Consider the following 13345-nt stretch of genomic DNA (forward strand, 5'->3'; position numbering starts at 1 on the left):
AAAAGCTCCAAGAACAAGGCAGTGAGAAACCATTCAGCCAATCAAAGCACAGCATAAACATCGCTCTTTCTTTCAGAGCATGGTTGATCTTTTTCTCCGCTTTTTTTTTTGTATATATATATATATTTATTTTTCTCATACAACGATGAATGATATTGCTGAACGAACAACTGCTGCTAGAAGAGAAGCCGAATTGTTAAAAGATAGAATTAAACAAAAGAAAGAAGCATTGGCTGATACAACATGTAAAGGAAATTCGCTGTTTTGCATAGCTTTTTTATTTTTTATTTTTTATTCTAGTATATCGAGTGGCACAAACACTAGAAGGATTACCTCGATTGAGTATCAAAGTACGTCGTACATTAAAAGGACATTTAGCCAAGATTTATGCAATGCACTGGGCCACCGATAAACGCCATTTAGTGTCTGCTTCACAAGATGGGAAATTGTTAGTATGGGATGCGTTTTCAACACACAAGTTGAATGCGATTCCACTGCGGTCTTCTTGGGTGATGACATGTGCCTATGCTCCCAGTGGTAATTACGTTGCTTCAGGTGGATTAGACAATATGTGCTCTATCTTTAATATCAAAGCAAGAGATATACCTTTAAAACCGGCAAGGGAATTAACAGGACATACAGGCTATTTGAGTTGTTGTCGGTTCTTGAGTGATAGTCAGATCTTGACATCCAGTGGGGATACAACCTGTGCTTTATGGGACATTGATGCAGGTGTCAAACTATGCGAATTCACAGACCATACAGGCGATGTGATGAGGTAACCATCCTATCATACCCTCTATTGAGTTACTGATTGCTTGATAGTATATCTGTTTCTACTAGCCATCATGGTATGTTCGTGTCAGGTGCTTGTGATGCTACTGCTAAAATATGGGATATTCGAAATAACAAGTGTGTTCAGTCATTCAGTGGTCATGAATCCGATATTAATGCAGTCCAGTTCTTTCCAAGTGGGAATGCGATTGGCACAGGATCAGATGATGCCAGCTGTCGATTGTTTGATTTAAGAGCTGATCGTGAACTCAACATTTTTACGCATGAACAAGTCTTGAGTGGTGTCACTTCTGTTGGATTCTCAATATCAGGTCGATTGTTATTTGGTGGTTATGATGATTATCGATGTTATGTATGGGACACATTAAAAGCAGAAAGAGTGGGTGTCTTGACAGGACATGAAAATCGTGTCTCTTGTTTAGGCTTATCGTCTGATGGTATGGCTTTATGTACAGGCAGTTGGGATAATTTACTTAAAGTATGGGCATAATAAATAAATACATATATTTTTACTTGATTTTAGGCATTTCAAGTACATGTTCAGGCATGACATATTTCACTTCATCATTATCATCTTCAAATCGAACTCGATAATTCTTGATTTCTTTGCTCTGACAACACAATCAATCATCCTACACTTTATGGCTTCCTACTTACTTTACTAGGAGGAGCAACAACAGTGGCTTTATAAAAGCAAGTAGTACCAGGGTATAATGCGAGAACATCTTGTTGTGCAGGAATCTCGACAGACAACCTTGCTTCTTCAGAACTCAAGACAGGAATGACATACCGTGGTGGTAACATGTATCGTCTAAATCAGTCAGTACAAGGATTTTATGTGCATCCACATCTTATTTAACTGCTTTTGTCCATAATCATCTTGATCCACATCTTCTACTTCATATTTATTCTTGTCTGCATGATATTGAATCACAACAGCCAAAATCCATTCTTCATTCTTGTCTTTTGAAGGTTGTCTGGCAGCCACCTAATGACGTTTTGAATATGCCTACATTGCTTGTATTCATTTACTTACTGTGGTGCCCTTTGTAAACAGATGCATTCTATGAAAAGGTTGAGTTCTCTTTTGATTGTTTGTGACAACAAACTTTGTATCCACTTCTAGTTTCCTTCTCTTCTTCTTTTGATCTAAATTCTCTCTTAGTGCAATCAAGACTGAAATCTTTTCGATAATATCATGGATCATTCTGTATTGTTGTTAGATTTCGATGTAAGCCAATAGAATCCTACTTGCCTTGTCTCATGCGTGGATAATTCAATACCACGTCTGTAATTGTCCCTTAGTTTCTGCTGAATGAACTGATTGACACCTAAGACATAGGATAAACGCCTTGTTGTATGGATCCAATTTACCTTTTTCGTCTTCCATAGAGACTTGTATTTTATTAATGCTGCTGATAATCGTTTCTTCTTCTTTTCGTATGGTCTCTAGTTTGACAAGAGAAGAACATATTTGTTTCCAGAGATTAGACTCATCGTTCAAATCTTCATTCAATCTCGAAGAGCGCGATTTACGTTCCATGTCTTTTTACGTGTCGTGGGGCTGTATTACCTATCTAACCTTTAAAGAAAAAGAAAGAAAGAGAGAAAGAGAAAAAAGCGTCGAATTAAAATCCCGTAGAAAGGTGCTTTTGAGCAGCTTTAGGTGTGTTAAAATTTTAGCAGTCCTTAACCACATTATAAAGCTACCTAGCTATGAAATAGAACATCTTGACACAAAGCGTAGGTTTCTATTATGTGAGTTCACAAATAAGGCTATACTCAACTATAATGTATTCATTTGCAAAAGTCAAATTAAATGATATGTCAATTTTGATTTATTTTTGATGGGAGCAATGATAGAACAAGAGCACTAAAAGTATTCAGGCCTGTTGGTTGCTTCATTGTAAATCGATTGATTAAAGCTATCATCATAGTTTTCCTTTTCCTTTTGTATTTCTTGGCTTATTTTCTAATGGAAGCTACTCTTTATGACTTATTTAAAAATTGAACAAGGATTCTATAATGCATGTTGTGTTCAACAACGTTTTATGCATGGATACTTGGGTCACTATAAATAGTTTATACTCCATTGCGTTTATATTCTGGGCTTGCTTAGCTGCCACTACCGCTAGAAAAAAGGTGCGCGATGCACCAAGTTAAATGTGGTACTACTTGGCGCATTTGAGACAGGGATTTTTAAGTTTGACACCAAGTTACATGTAATACAAAACAACATTTATAGAATCGTATTGTTAAATCAAAGTACAGAAATGGGTAGGCTTGTCTTTCATAACATTGTATGATCCTTATCGCCCACTCATATTTTACAAAGAAGTACAGATACATGTTATCTATATAGATAGTTTAAATAGTTTATTTTGATCCCAAGTACTCACTTTTTTTTTTTTATGTTAGAAAATCGATATAAACAACAAACTGACCCAAACTCTAACTATCACAACGAGAACCTATTGCTTTGGACTCATGTTGTTAAATCAAAGAGGAAAGGCAATAACAACAAAAAGAATCAATCTATTGTTTCGTTTAACCCTACTTTGGTTAATCGTCCTGTTACAGAAGAAGAGTCATCTCAAAATGCTCTTAAAGGAATGGAACAAGATTCAGTCTTTATTAATCTTACCTCGATCAAAGATCGATCTTTATTAAACAAAGCTCTACTCAAGTTTAATGAAGATGCTGAAAACACAGGCTACTACGAAGATTTTCTTGGTTATCGAAAGCAAACACGCAACTATCTGGGACATGACTTTTCGGAGACGATGTGGCTTTATAACAGTGTTGGACGCAAGACACTTATTGAAGAAGGAACTACCTTGGAGGATGGTACCTTTGTAAAAGGGTTTCCTTCCTATCCAGCAGAAGCTACCATCGTCCACTTAACTCTTGAAAATCTTCCATTCCTCCCAGCCATCCAGTTGAAAGAGGAAATGGCTTCTCGTCTTTCGTGCTTTGGAGAAGTTCTAGATCATGGCATCTCGAGAACTGATGGCATCTTTCATGGTGAAGGGTATGCTACCTTGAATCTAACTTTGTCGGCTACGCCTGAAAATGAATGTATGGAATCCCACGCAGATGGATTGGAGTGTTCCGGGCGTAGACACTTGGAGCCCTTATCTCGCGTCATCATTTGGGATCCACGTGATAATGAACAGAGAAAAGTACTCCTACAATGGGATAAGATGCCTGACTTCTGTCGTAACTGTCAGAGCTCAGACCATTGTCGAGCTGATTGTCCCGACTACAAGAAATGGGTACGCTGCTACCATTGCAATGAGACTGGCCATGTTATGCGTAACTGCAGTCGTAATGGATCAATTGACTCCGCTCCCAGCAAGGTCCGTGCAGTGGAGAGATCCTCAAGTCAGCCAAAATCTAGAAAAGGGACAAACAAAGGTTCTACTGCCTCACCCAAGGCTGCTCCTAAGAAACCAATGACACAAGAAAATTCCCCTGCTGGCTCCCCAGTTCCTCAAGATTACAAGAATAATGAAAGAGATGCAACGGTTGCTCTCAATGGTAAAAACGGTGTTGAAGAGGACACCACTATAAATGAAAGCAACCTTAATCCGGTAAATGGTTCTGATGCGTTAAAGACTATCTCAAAAGACATAGTAATGGAGGATACTGTGATATCTTCTCCATCTCGATTTACAGATTTGGAGACTCATGATAATGTCAAAAAGATGGGTAAGTTCAATGGAACTGATGATATAAGTGCTGCTCGACGACAAGCTGCAGCTTCAGCTGCCTCACAACAAAGTGAATTGAATGAAAAGGTTAATGTAAAAGTTAATGTGCTCCAGCCTGATTTAATGGGCCAACAATCACCTCAACCTCAACATTAATTATGAATATTAAACATCATACAGTTAAAATCGCCACACCCATTAGATACCTCAGAACTTTAGGATATGACATCCTGGTGCTACAAGAAACTCATGCTTCAGATACTACTATTATAGATTTATTTAACAACCATTTTAACTGCAAGTCGAGCATTTGGACTCAACATTGCGGTATCATATCACTCTCATCACTTTACAATTACACCTGTCTCGGAAGGAATTGACAATGGTCGATATATATTGGCTGATATTCATTTAATTCGAGATTTGGAACATTCTTCTACTATGGCACCTATAGCAGCAATTTTAAATATCTATGGTCGTTCAGCGCTTCATTCTAATCGGTCAGCACTCTATACTGAGCTCCTGGATATCCCAATTGTCAAGGACACGATTATCAATACACATAACACAATATTTATTATGGGAGATTTCAACTATCAATATAAAGATCGCCGTTTAGATGGTACTTTACTGTGTGCGCCTCCTGAATGGACAGATTTACTAGATGACTATTACATTGATATTTTTGGGAATGAAAAGCAGATTGCTTGGCATAGTGGTAACAACTCAGGAATCTTGGATTATATTTTTTGTAGTTCAAGTGCTCATCATCAGATCACTAGTATCAATCAACAATTTTTATCACCAGAGTGGACGGACCACGACCTCTTAGGGTTCTCATTCAAGTATCAAGACTCATCTGATCGTGGACCTGGTTCTTGGAAAGCGAATCCATTCTTAGCTCGAAACAAAGAGTTCAGGCAAGCATTAGCACTTCATTTAGAATCATGCATGGAACGTTTTACAGAAATCAAACAATTTGCTAAACCGCAACAGCAATGGGATTGGATTAAAGGAGAAGTAAAGCTTTTTGTGAAAACCTATCAGAAGGAGGATCTGAACTGGAGGAAAAAGCAATTGCATAAATTGTAATCTAAGAGGAACAAAGCAATGCGGCATCAGAAGCATAGAGGACTGATATTTCAAGGCTTAAATCATATCAATTCCCTAATCCAGTCTTTACAACAGTCGATAGCAGAGATCGAGATTTTGAAGTCTGGCAAGTTTTGGAGAGAACATGGAGAGAAATCTGCAGGCTTTTTGAAGCGGACACAAGTATCTCGACAAAATCAGCAATCCATCATTGAATTGAGAGATCCAGTGACTGAAGAGCTTTGTCAAGAGCAACATCATATTTCTCGTATAGCAACTGAATTTTATACCTCGCTATTTGCTCCTTCTCCCACCGACACTGTAGCTCTTAGGGCTATGACTCGATCTATTCCTAGTCACTTGAAGATTTCATCGGAACAACAGGAGAAACTTATGCAGCCTATTGATGTTGATGACATACTCAAAGAGAGTAAGCATACCCCTCGTAAGAATAGTCCAGGACCAGATGGACTGCCATATGAGATTTTGTATTTGGTTATAAAATTCCCTCTATATCATGATCTGATATCGACTGTCTATAATGACGCTTTGCAGAAGAGTAAGTTTCTCCAGTCATGGAATGAATCAGTCATGTGTCTGTTGTACAAGATAGGTGATCCTGCGGATATGAAGAACTATCGTCCTTTGTCCTTAGCAAATACGGATTACAAACTGTTCACACGTATCGTCAATCGTCGAATCATGGAGGTATCTTCTCATCTTATTAGCCGTCATCAATTGGGGTTTATTCCTGGACGGTTTATCGCTGAAAATGATATGATCTGTCAATTGCTAATGGAAGACGCTCAAAGGAAATGGTCGATCGCTGAACAACTGGATAATGTTCCTGATATTAGTACCTTGAATGCTGATATTGGTCTTCTCTTGGATCAAGAAAAGGCTTACGACAGAGTGAATTTACACTACCTGAAGAAAGTGATGAAAAAGTTTGGTTTCCCTTCTCCACTGATTAAATGCATTTACAAGTCAATGGGCGGTAATCTTATCCGAATCAACATCAATGGTCATATCTCCTCCGAAGTTGCTAAATTACGCGGATTGAAACAGGGTGATCCTCTCTCGCCTATTCTGTATAATTTGGCTTTTGAGCCTTTCTTGCTCTCCATTCTCCATGATCGTCAATTTCAAGGCTACATAACGGGTATCAAGCATTTGCACTCTGTCGAAGATGATGAATCCTTAATTTATTTGGGTTTTCCATTGATACAAAGCCGTATTCAAAGAGTCAATTTTATGGGTTCTATGATAACAAAGGTTAAGACTGCCATACAAATCCACTCTACACGTTCATTGTCTGTAGTTGGCCGAGCCACTATCTTGAATTCACTGATATTGTCTAAAATATGGTATATCTTGCGGGTTACTCCGTTGACACTTGCTGACTTCAAACAATTGAAATCTTTGGCCATTCGATTCTTGCGTAAGAATATATTTTCTGTTATTCCTTGGAAAGTATGGACGCTGCCAAAAGTAAAAGGTGGACTCGGAGTAATTGATATTCAGGTTCCGGCCTCAGCTTTATGTTTTCGCTGGCTGCATCCTTTGTTGGCGTATAATCAAGATACTATTGATGCTCATCCGGTCTCGTACTTACTTAGCCTTCATATTCGTAATATCAATGACTGCAAATATCATCAGATTCCATTGTTGTTTCCTTCTTCTCATACACAAGGGCTGAAAAAACAAAGAACTGGCACTATTAATATGCTATATCGTGCCATTGATTGTCTTCCTCGATCATTTGCTAATGCTAGCCTTAATATTGTTACCGCTATGGTCCTACCTTTGCAAGCTGTGCTTTACGTTCCTCCTTCTTCGTCCTTCGTTGTCCCCCTACGTGCCAAGAAAATGATGGAGTCAGATGTCTTTCAAGTTGATGCTAGACTCAACTTTGTTCACTGAAAAGATACTCGTGATCCTTCATTACTTCATTGGAAGCGTACTCCCTCCACAGTCTTCAAAGGTCTTGCATCTGGGAGTTTGAAACTTCAGCCATTTTTTAGCTTTGTATGTAGTCCTGCTCCACTTGAAGACTCGACGGTCTCATTTGCGCCCTTGATCAACCAATTTCGGTTTCAAGATGATCAAGGTATTTGTAGTATCAAGGCATTGGCTAAGGCATTTCGTCAGTCAGTTCTCTCGTCTATGGCTCCTCCTTTGGCCTTGAGAAATATTACAGAAGTGAAATGGAAATTTTTTTGGTCTCTGTCTCTTATCACCATTCAACGTAATGTGACATACCGGTATATCTTGGGGTGTATTCCTCATCGTCGATTCTTACATTTTATTATGCTTCATGTGTTTGACCCTCCCTTCTGTCCGGTGTGCTTAACTACCACTGACTCTATTAGCCATATGCTCTTTCATTGTCCAACTAAAGAGAAGGTATGGCAGGAAATCATTTTTGAGTTTCTTTGGCCTACCACTTCAATATCTGATATCCAAGAGGCTCTTCTGTCCCTGGACTTCTCGTACATCTGGTACTGCCAACGGAAAGGAATCAAACCATACAGAATCCTCATAATCACTCTTTCACAAATCTGGCTTGCTCATATGAGATTTATCTTTGGCAAGACCCCCATTGTACCCACGGCCATATTAGCAAGCATCCGATTCAATGTTCGTCAGACTATTGAAGAGGATCAATGCTATTCAATCATGTAACTTTTTTTTCTTTCTTTCTATATATTTTATTTTAGTTTAGTTTATTTTGTCTAGTGTATTTCGCTTTATTTTATTAACTTTCATTTTAATTGCACCCGCCTCTTCACTTTGACTATTACTCTTAGTGTACGCGGTTCAATCAATAAACACATTTTTTTTTAAAAAAAAAGATCCCAAATACTTGTATTGAATGAACAATAGATAAAACTGTAGGGAAGACATAGGGTATTAGTCATGGTGCCTTGATTTGTTATTTATATACCTCAAAGACAAGTCTTTATAGATAGCACTATCTAAAGTAAATAACATTGAGGTCTAAAAGAAAGAAAGTTTAATACAATTGTCATAGAAAGTATATAGCTTACTTGTCTTGCCACGTTTGAACTTGCTTTTATACAACAAAATCCCAAGTAGTCCAATTCATCTACTAGTAGCAAAGCGAGCTGTGTACGTCTAAGTTTATACATGGTCGATACCTTTTACAAAAGAGAAAGGCAATATAAGTCAACGGTTTTTTGAATTTGCGCACAAGTATTCAAAGAAAGAGCTCAATAGAATACATTTGGCAGACAGTAAAGAGATGCGGCTTGAATGGGATGAGTCAAAAAAAAAAAAAGAAAAAAAAAAAAAAGAAAAAAAAAAAGAAAGAAAAGAAAAGGTAAAGAAAGAAAAGAAGCGAAAAGAAAAAGAAAGTAAAGACTGTCGTTCAATGAAGCCCTCTTTAATTATATTCTACTAAATAGAAAAGAAACACTTTTCCAGCTATTTTTCTTTAGAATACAAGTATTTCATTAAGGAATCCAAAAAAAAGATACATGCGCAACATTACAACTTGATTTATTTATCGACTATCGGGTGCACATAATAAAGAATTGTTTATGGTTTATTTTTCTTTCTTCTTATTATGTTCGTTATTTGTCAACTAACTGACCAAAAAAAACAGGCATTATATAATCCACTTTTAAGAATATATATCTAATTTCATATCTTTCTAGAACCTATTTTACTACGTAAATAAATGATAAAATACTCTAAATAAACCTTTTTTTTTAAGGAGTAAATACTTTTGCATTGCTCTTTCTTCCCTACTGCTTTCATCTGAATATCAACTATCACAAAGACTCCTCCCAGATCTGTATCACAAACCCACTATTTCATTTTTGAGTAAAAAATGGCTCAAATTGGCGTCTACAGACCTCAACGTAGGCGTTCGAACACAAAGTAGCACATAGAGTTACTTGGTGCTTTACACCTACATTGGTGCAATGCTCCAAAAGTTTAGCGATAGTGCAGTAACAACAACCACAGCAACATCAGCAAATTCAAAGAAAAGAACATATGCTTTTTCTTCTTCCTATCCTTTCTGATTTTCTCTCTTTTCTGATTATCTGCTAAAAATGGTGTCAAAGGGCACATTTTTTGATATTCTAGCTGTTGAAGTCAAAAGACCAAATACGAAGTCTTCACATCTCGTGAACGACAAGACAAAGCTGTCCAACGTTCTCAAGCTTATGCTTGATCGTTTGGTTTTGTTCGGTGTGCCCTCACCAGTTGTCTGCAATTTTATTGATGACGGTGAGGTGATCATAGCCTACAAAATGACCATGCAAGAAGAAGGCCGTTATGACGTTGTTGAACTGGCATATTTCCGAAGAATCCGATACCGAGAGGATTTGATATGATTGCCTAGCATGATTGAGCATTTCAACCAATTGAAAGTAAATTAATAGTTAGTGTTGGAATAAAATTTAGCTAACCTCCCTTTTTTTAGAATATTGTACTTTATATACAAGCAATCAGAGTTGCAAGACTCAACGAAGCTTTGCCTGGACCCCTCTCTCCTCCTCCCCCCCCGCTCCCGTTCCTTCTGAGTGGTTTTGACTCTCACAAGAAACCCTTCTCATGTTTCTCAAAGAAAGAAACAAAGATTGTTTTATTTTATGCCCTATTTTTTTTTTTTAGTTAGAAATATCTTTCTATACTATGTTTTTTTTTCTCTTTCATCAAGTAATCTAATCACTCTAGTTGTTGAGAAGATGTTAAGATCTTTTAATGAACACTTTTCCATCTATCATCCAAAACGCTCGATGACACGGGGGAGGGACAAAGTTCCGTGCAACAAGGTTTTTCAATATGATTCGAAATAGTTGTATGCTTTACTGTGAATGAACAAAAATCAAATTCTAGAAATTAAGCAGATTATGAGATATATAGATATATTTTTACTTACATTAGATTATAAGAAAGAGCAGAGAATAGAAGGGAGATAAAAGAGAAATAAATTAGTAACAGATATGAACCATTATATGTGAAATACTTACACGGATGAGCCCCATTACTTAGTTACGCTGGATAGAGTCTGGCCGAATGATTATCCTCGATGGCTATTATATCTCTTATAAGTCCGTTACGTCCATGAAAAGTCCTTGATGTTTGCGAGCTTTGTTGCAAGTCTTTAATTACTTTAGGTCATTTTCAAACTGCCTCTCCCTTCTGAAAAACATGGGATTTTAAAATTCTGTATATAATAATGAGGCATTGAACAGCTAGCCTTTTTCAATTTGAAATCAGCTTCTGGCACATTGAACACTGCGCTTGGTCTTGGCCAAAAAGCTGAAATGATACACATTAAACACTGCAAGAATAAGATTAGTACTTCCCTTGCTTATCCTTCCAAAAGAGTGCATTTTCGTCTCTCCAGACCTCTCCCCCCCTCCCCCCTCCCTTCTCCTCCTCTCCTCATTCACTTGTGAAGATGTTCTAGTGCTACTATTACTTTAGATGGCATCTCCCCGAACTTGAGGAAACAGCTTGAAAAAGGCCTAAGCTATAGAAAATGAATAAGTTACTGAGAACGATCCTTCAACTAAATTGTATCCGGCGTGATTGAATAAGGAGTTTACAAATTCTATGTAATCCCAAGGCAAGTATCATCTTCAGCTTATTGTTTATTTCAATCTCCGCCAACATTTATGCCATTTGGGTACCCAAAAAAAAAAATTTTTTTTAGAGAAAAATAAAAACTATTACTTTAGAATACAACAAAGCTAATTTCTGAAGTAGAAAACAATAAAAAAAAAAGAGGAATTTTCCAATTTTTCTGTTTTAAATTGATAAAAAAAGCTTGTTTTTCAATTTTTTTGTTTTAAATTAATAAACAAGTCTACCAAATAATAATTCCAGTATTTTAGTTTAGAGAAGAGATTACTGTCTAGTAGATTTGTTTTTTATTTTAAAACAGAGAAATTCAAAAACAAGCTTTTTTTTTAATTTTAAGCGGAAGAACTAGAAATTTTTTACTCTTTTTATTTTTTGTCGCTGCAGAAAATATTTTTGATTTATTTAAAACAGTGGTTTTCGTGATTTTTATTATTTTTCAAAAAATATTCTTTTAAGTATACAAATGGCATACTTGTAATTTCGGCATACCTGTTAGTGTTTCTGTTATTTTTGTTTTTTTTTTTTTTTTTTTTTTTTTTTTGTAAGTCCATCACACTGATCACGAAGGCCTGAGGTGTACGAGTCTTCCATAATTTTTTATCGCTCTAGCTACCTTTTCTGTAGAGCTGTCACAATCTTTAGAAAGAAGTTTTGAACACTAGACTTTGTACTTGGGCCAGAAAAATAGAATAAGAAAGGTATGGCTCAGCATCTAAGCTTACTCAGCCAACGGGCGACACTGCTCTCAAAGCTGTTAGTTCTTCCTTTTTCCATGAAATCGGGCTCGAGAGTCAACTACACCCTTCCCTTAAATAGATTTTAGCAAATTCTAGTCAAGCAAGTAGCAGTTAGAAACCTTATTTGGAAAGCAACTGTCAGCCATCTGTAACGTCTTCACCTCCCAAATGACAACATCAGTAATCTGAACTCTTTCTTAAATGCTTTTGATCATCAGTTTCTTGAACAAGTTCACTCTTACAGCAGAATGATTGCTACGACCACAGCAACCAGAACAACCATAATAGCGGCCATAGCAATCATACACCACAGAGTAAGCGATTACATTTTTCTTCCGTCCCTTACGCTGTAGCGATAGATCTACAAAAGAGGTAGCTAGAGCAATAAAAAAAGTATGAAAATACTCGTAGATCTCAGGCCTTCATGATCCGTGTGATACGCTTACAAAAAAAGAAAAAGAAAAAAAACATTTTCAAAAATAATAAAAATATCAACAGGTATACCGAAATTACAAATATGCCATTTGTGTACTCAAAAAAAAATTTTTGAAAAATAATAAAAACCACTATTGTAAATTAAATCAAGAATATTTTCTGCAATGACAAAAATATAAAAAGTAGAGAACTTCTAGTTCTTCCGCTTGAATTAAAAAAAAAGCTTGTTTTTGGATTTCTCTGTTTTGAAATAAAAACCGAGTCTACCAACCAGTAATCTCTTCTTTAAACTAAAACAGTAAGATTATCATCCGGTAGATTCGTTTTTTATTTTTTGTGATTGCAGAAAATATTCTTGATTTAATTTACAATAGTGGTTTTTATTATTTTTCAAAAATTTTTTTTTTGAGTACACAAATGGCATATTTGTAATTTCGGCATAACTGTTATTTTTTTTTTTTTTTTTTTTTTTTTGGTGAATTCATTACACTCATCGAAAAGTAAGCTACGGTCGTATACCATAGAAAGCACTCAATCTCGTGCAATTGCCGCAGTTACTCAGAAACCACCACCGGATGGTTTATGGGCGCAGGATATGCCGTCATTGGTATTCCTTCTGGTCCCTCAGAATCAACAGACAACCTCAAGTATCATCCTTTGGAGTATAACATTCGTTGGTGCGAAAGCGAAAGCCAAATATTCCACGCAACCTGGAACAACATGCCCACTTGGTGCAGGTATTGCCACCAAACTGGACACACAAAATTTGAATGTGAGAAGTCGAAAGCTAGAATTATATGTTATGCGTGCCATCAATTAGGACACCGCCCGTTTGAATGTCCTAGGAAACAGTCTATGACACCCAGCAAGCGTTCAAAGAGAGAAAGATCAGTTCTTGGAAAGGCCACCCAACCAAGAAAAGAAGCATCCAAGCCTGAAGGGCAAAGC

General features: G+C 36.7%; 3 protein-coding genes across 3 annotated transcripts; 2 read left to right on the forward strand and 1 right to left on the reverse strand.

Moving 5' to 3' along the window:
• Nucleotides 1-145: 145 nt before the first annotated feature.
• B0P05DRAFT_568171 (WD40-repeat-containing domain protein) lies at nt 146-1285 on the forward strand (the record flags this gene model as incomplete). The annotated part of the gene is made up of 3 exons (XM_051581178.1): nt 146-245; nt 301-778; nt 826-1285. The coding sequence occupies 3 exons, from the start codon at nt 146-148 to the stop codon at nt 1283-1285; spliced, it is 1038 nt and encodes a 345-aa protein (XP_051439045.1).
• Nucleotides 1147-2481, reverse strand: B0P05DRAFT_168695 (SGF29 tudor-like domain-containing protein). Its single transcript, XM_051573127.1, has 8 exons — nt 2170-2481; nt 2051-2126; nt 1905-2003; nt 1832-1859; nt 1656-1783; nt 1453-1606; nt 1332-1406; nt 1147-1267 (listed from the first exon to the last, which is right to left on the reverse strand). Exons 1-8 carry the CDS (start codon nt 2336-2338, stop codon nt 1265-1267), a joined length of 732 nt encoding a protein of 243 aa, XP_051439046.1. The 5' UTR covers nt 2339-2481; the 3' UTR covers nt 1147-1264.
• Nucleotides 2482-4002: 1521 nt separating this feature from the next.
• On the forward strand, nt 4003-4507 carry B0P05DRAFT_524056 (uncharacterized protein; the record flags this gene model as incomplete). The annotated part of the gene is made up of 1 exon (XM_051576155.1): nt 4003-4507. A coding segment is annotated over exon 1 (245 nt), but the record flags the coding sequence as incomplete, so codon positions are not given.
• Between the last annotated feature and the right edge of the window lie 8838 nt (nt 4508-13345).

The sequence above is a fragment of the Gilbertella persicaria genome, assembly GCF_025201335.1.
Source record: "Gilbertella persicaria strain CBS 190.32 chromosome Unknown B0P05scaffold_3, whole genome shotgun sequence".
Taxonomy (NCBI): Eukaryota; Fungi; Mucoromycota; class Mucoromycetes; order Mucorales; family Choanephoraceae; genus Gilbertella; species Gilbertella persicaria.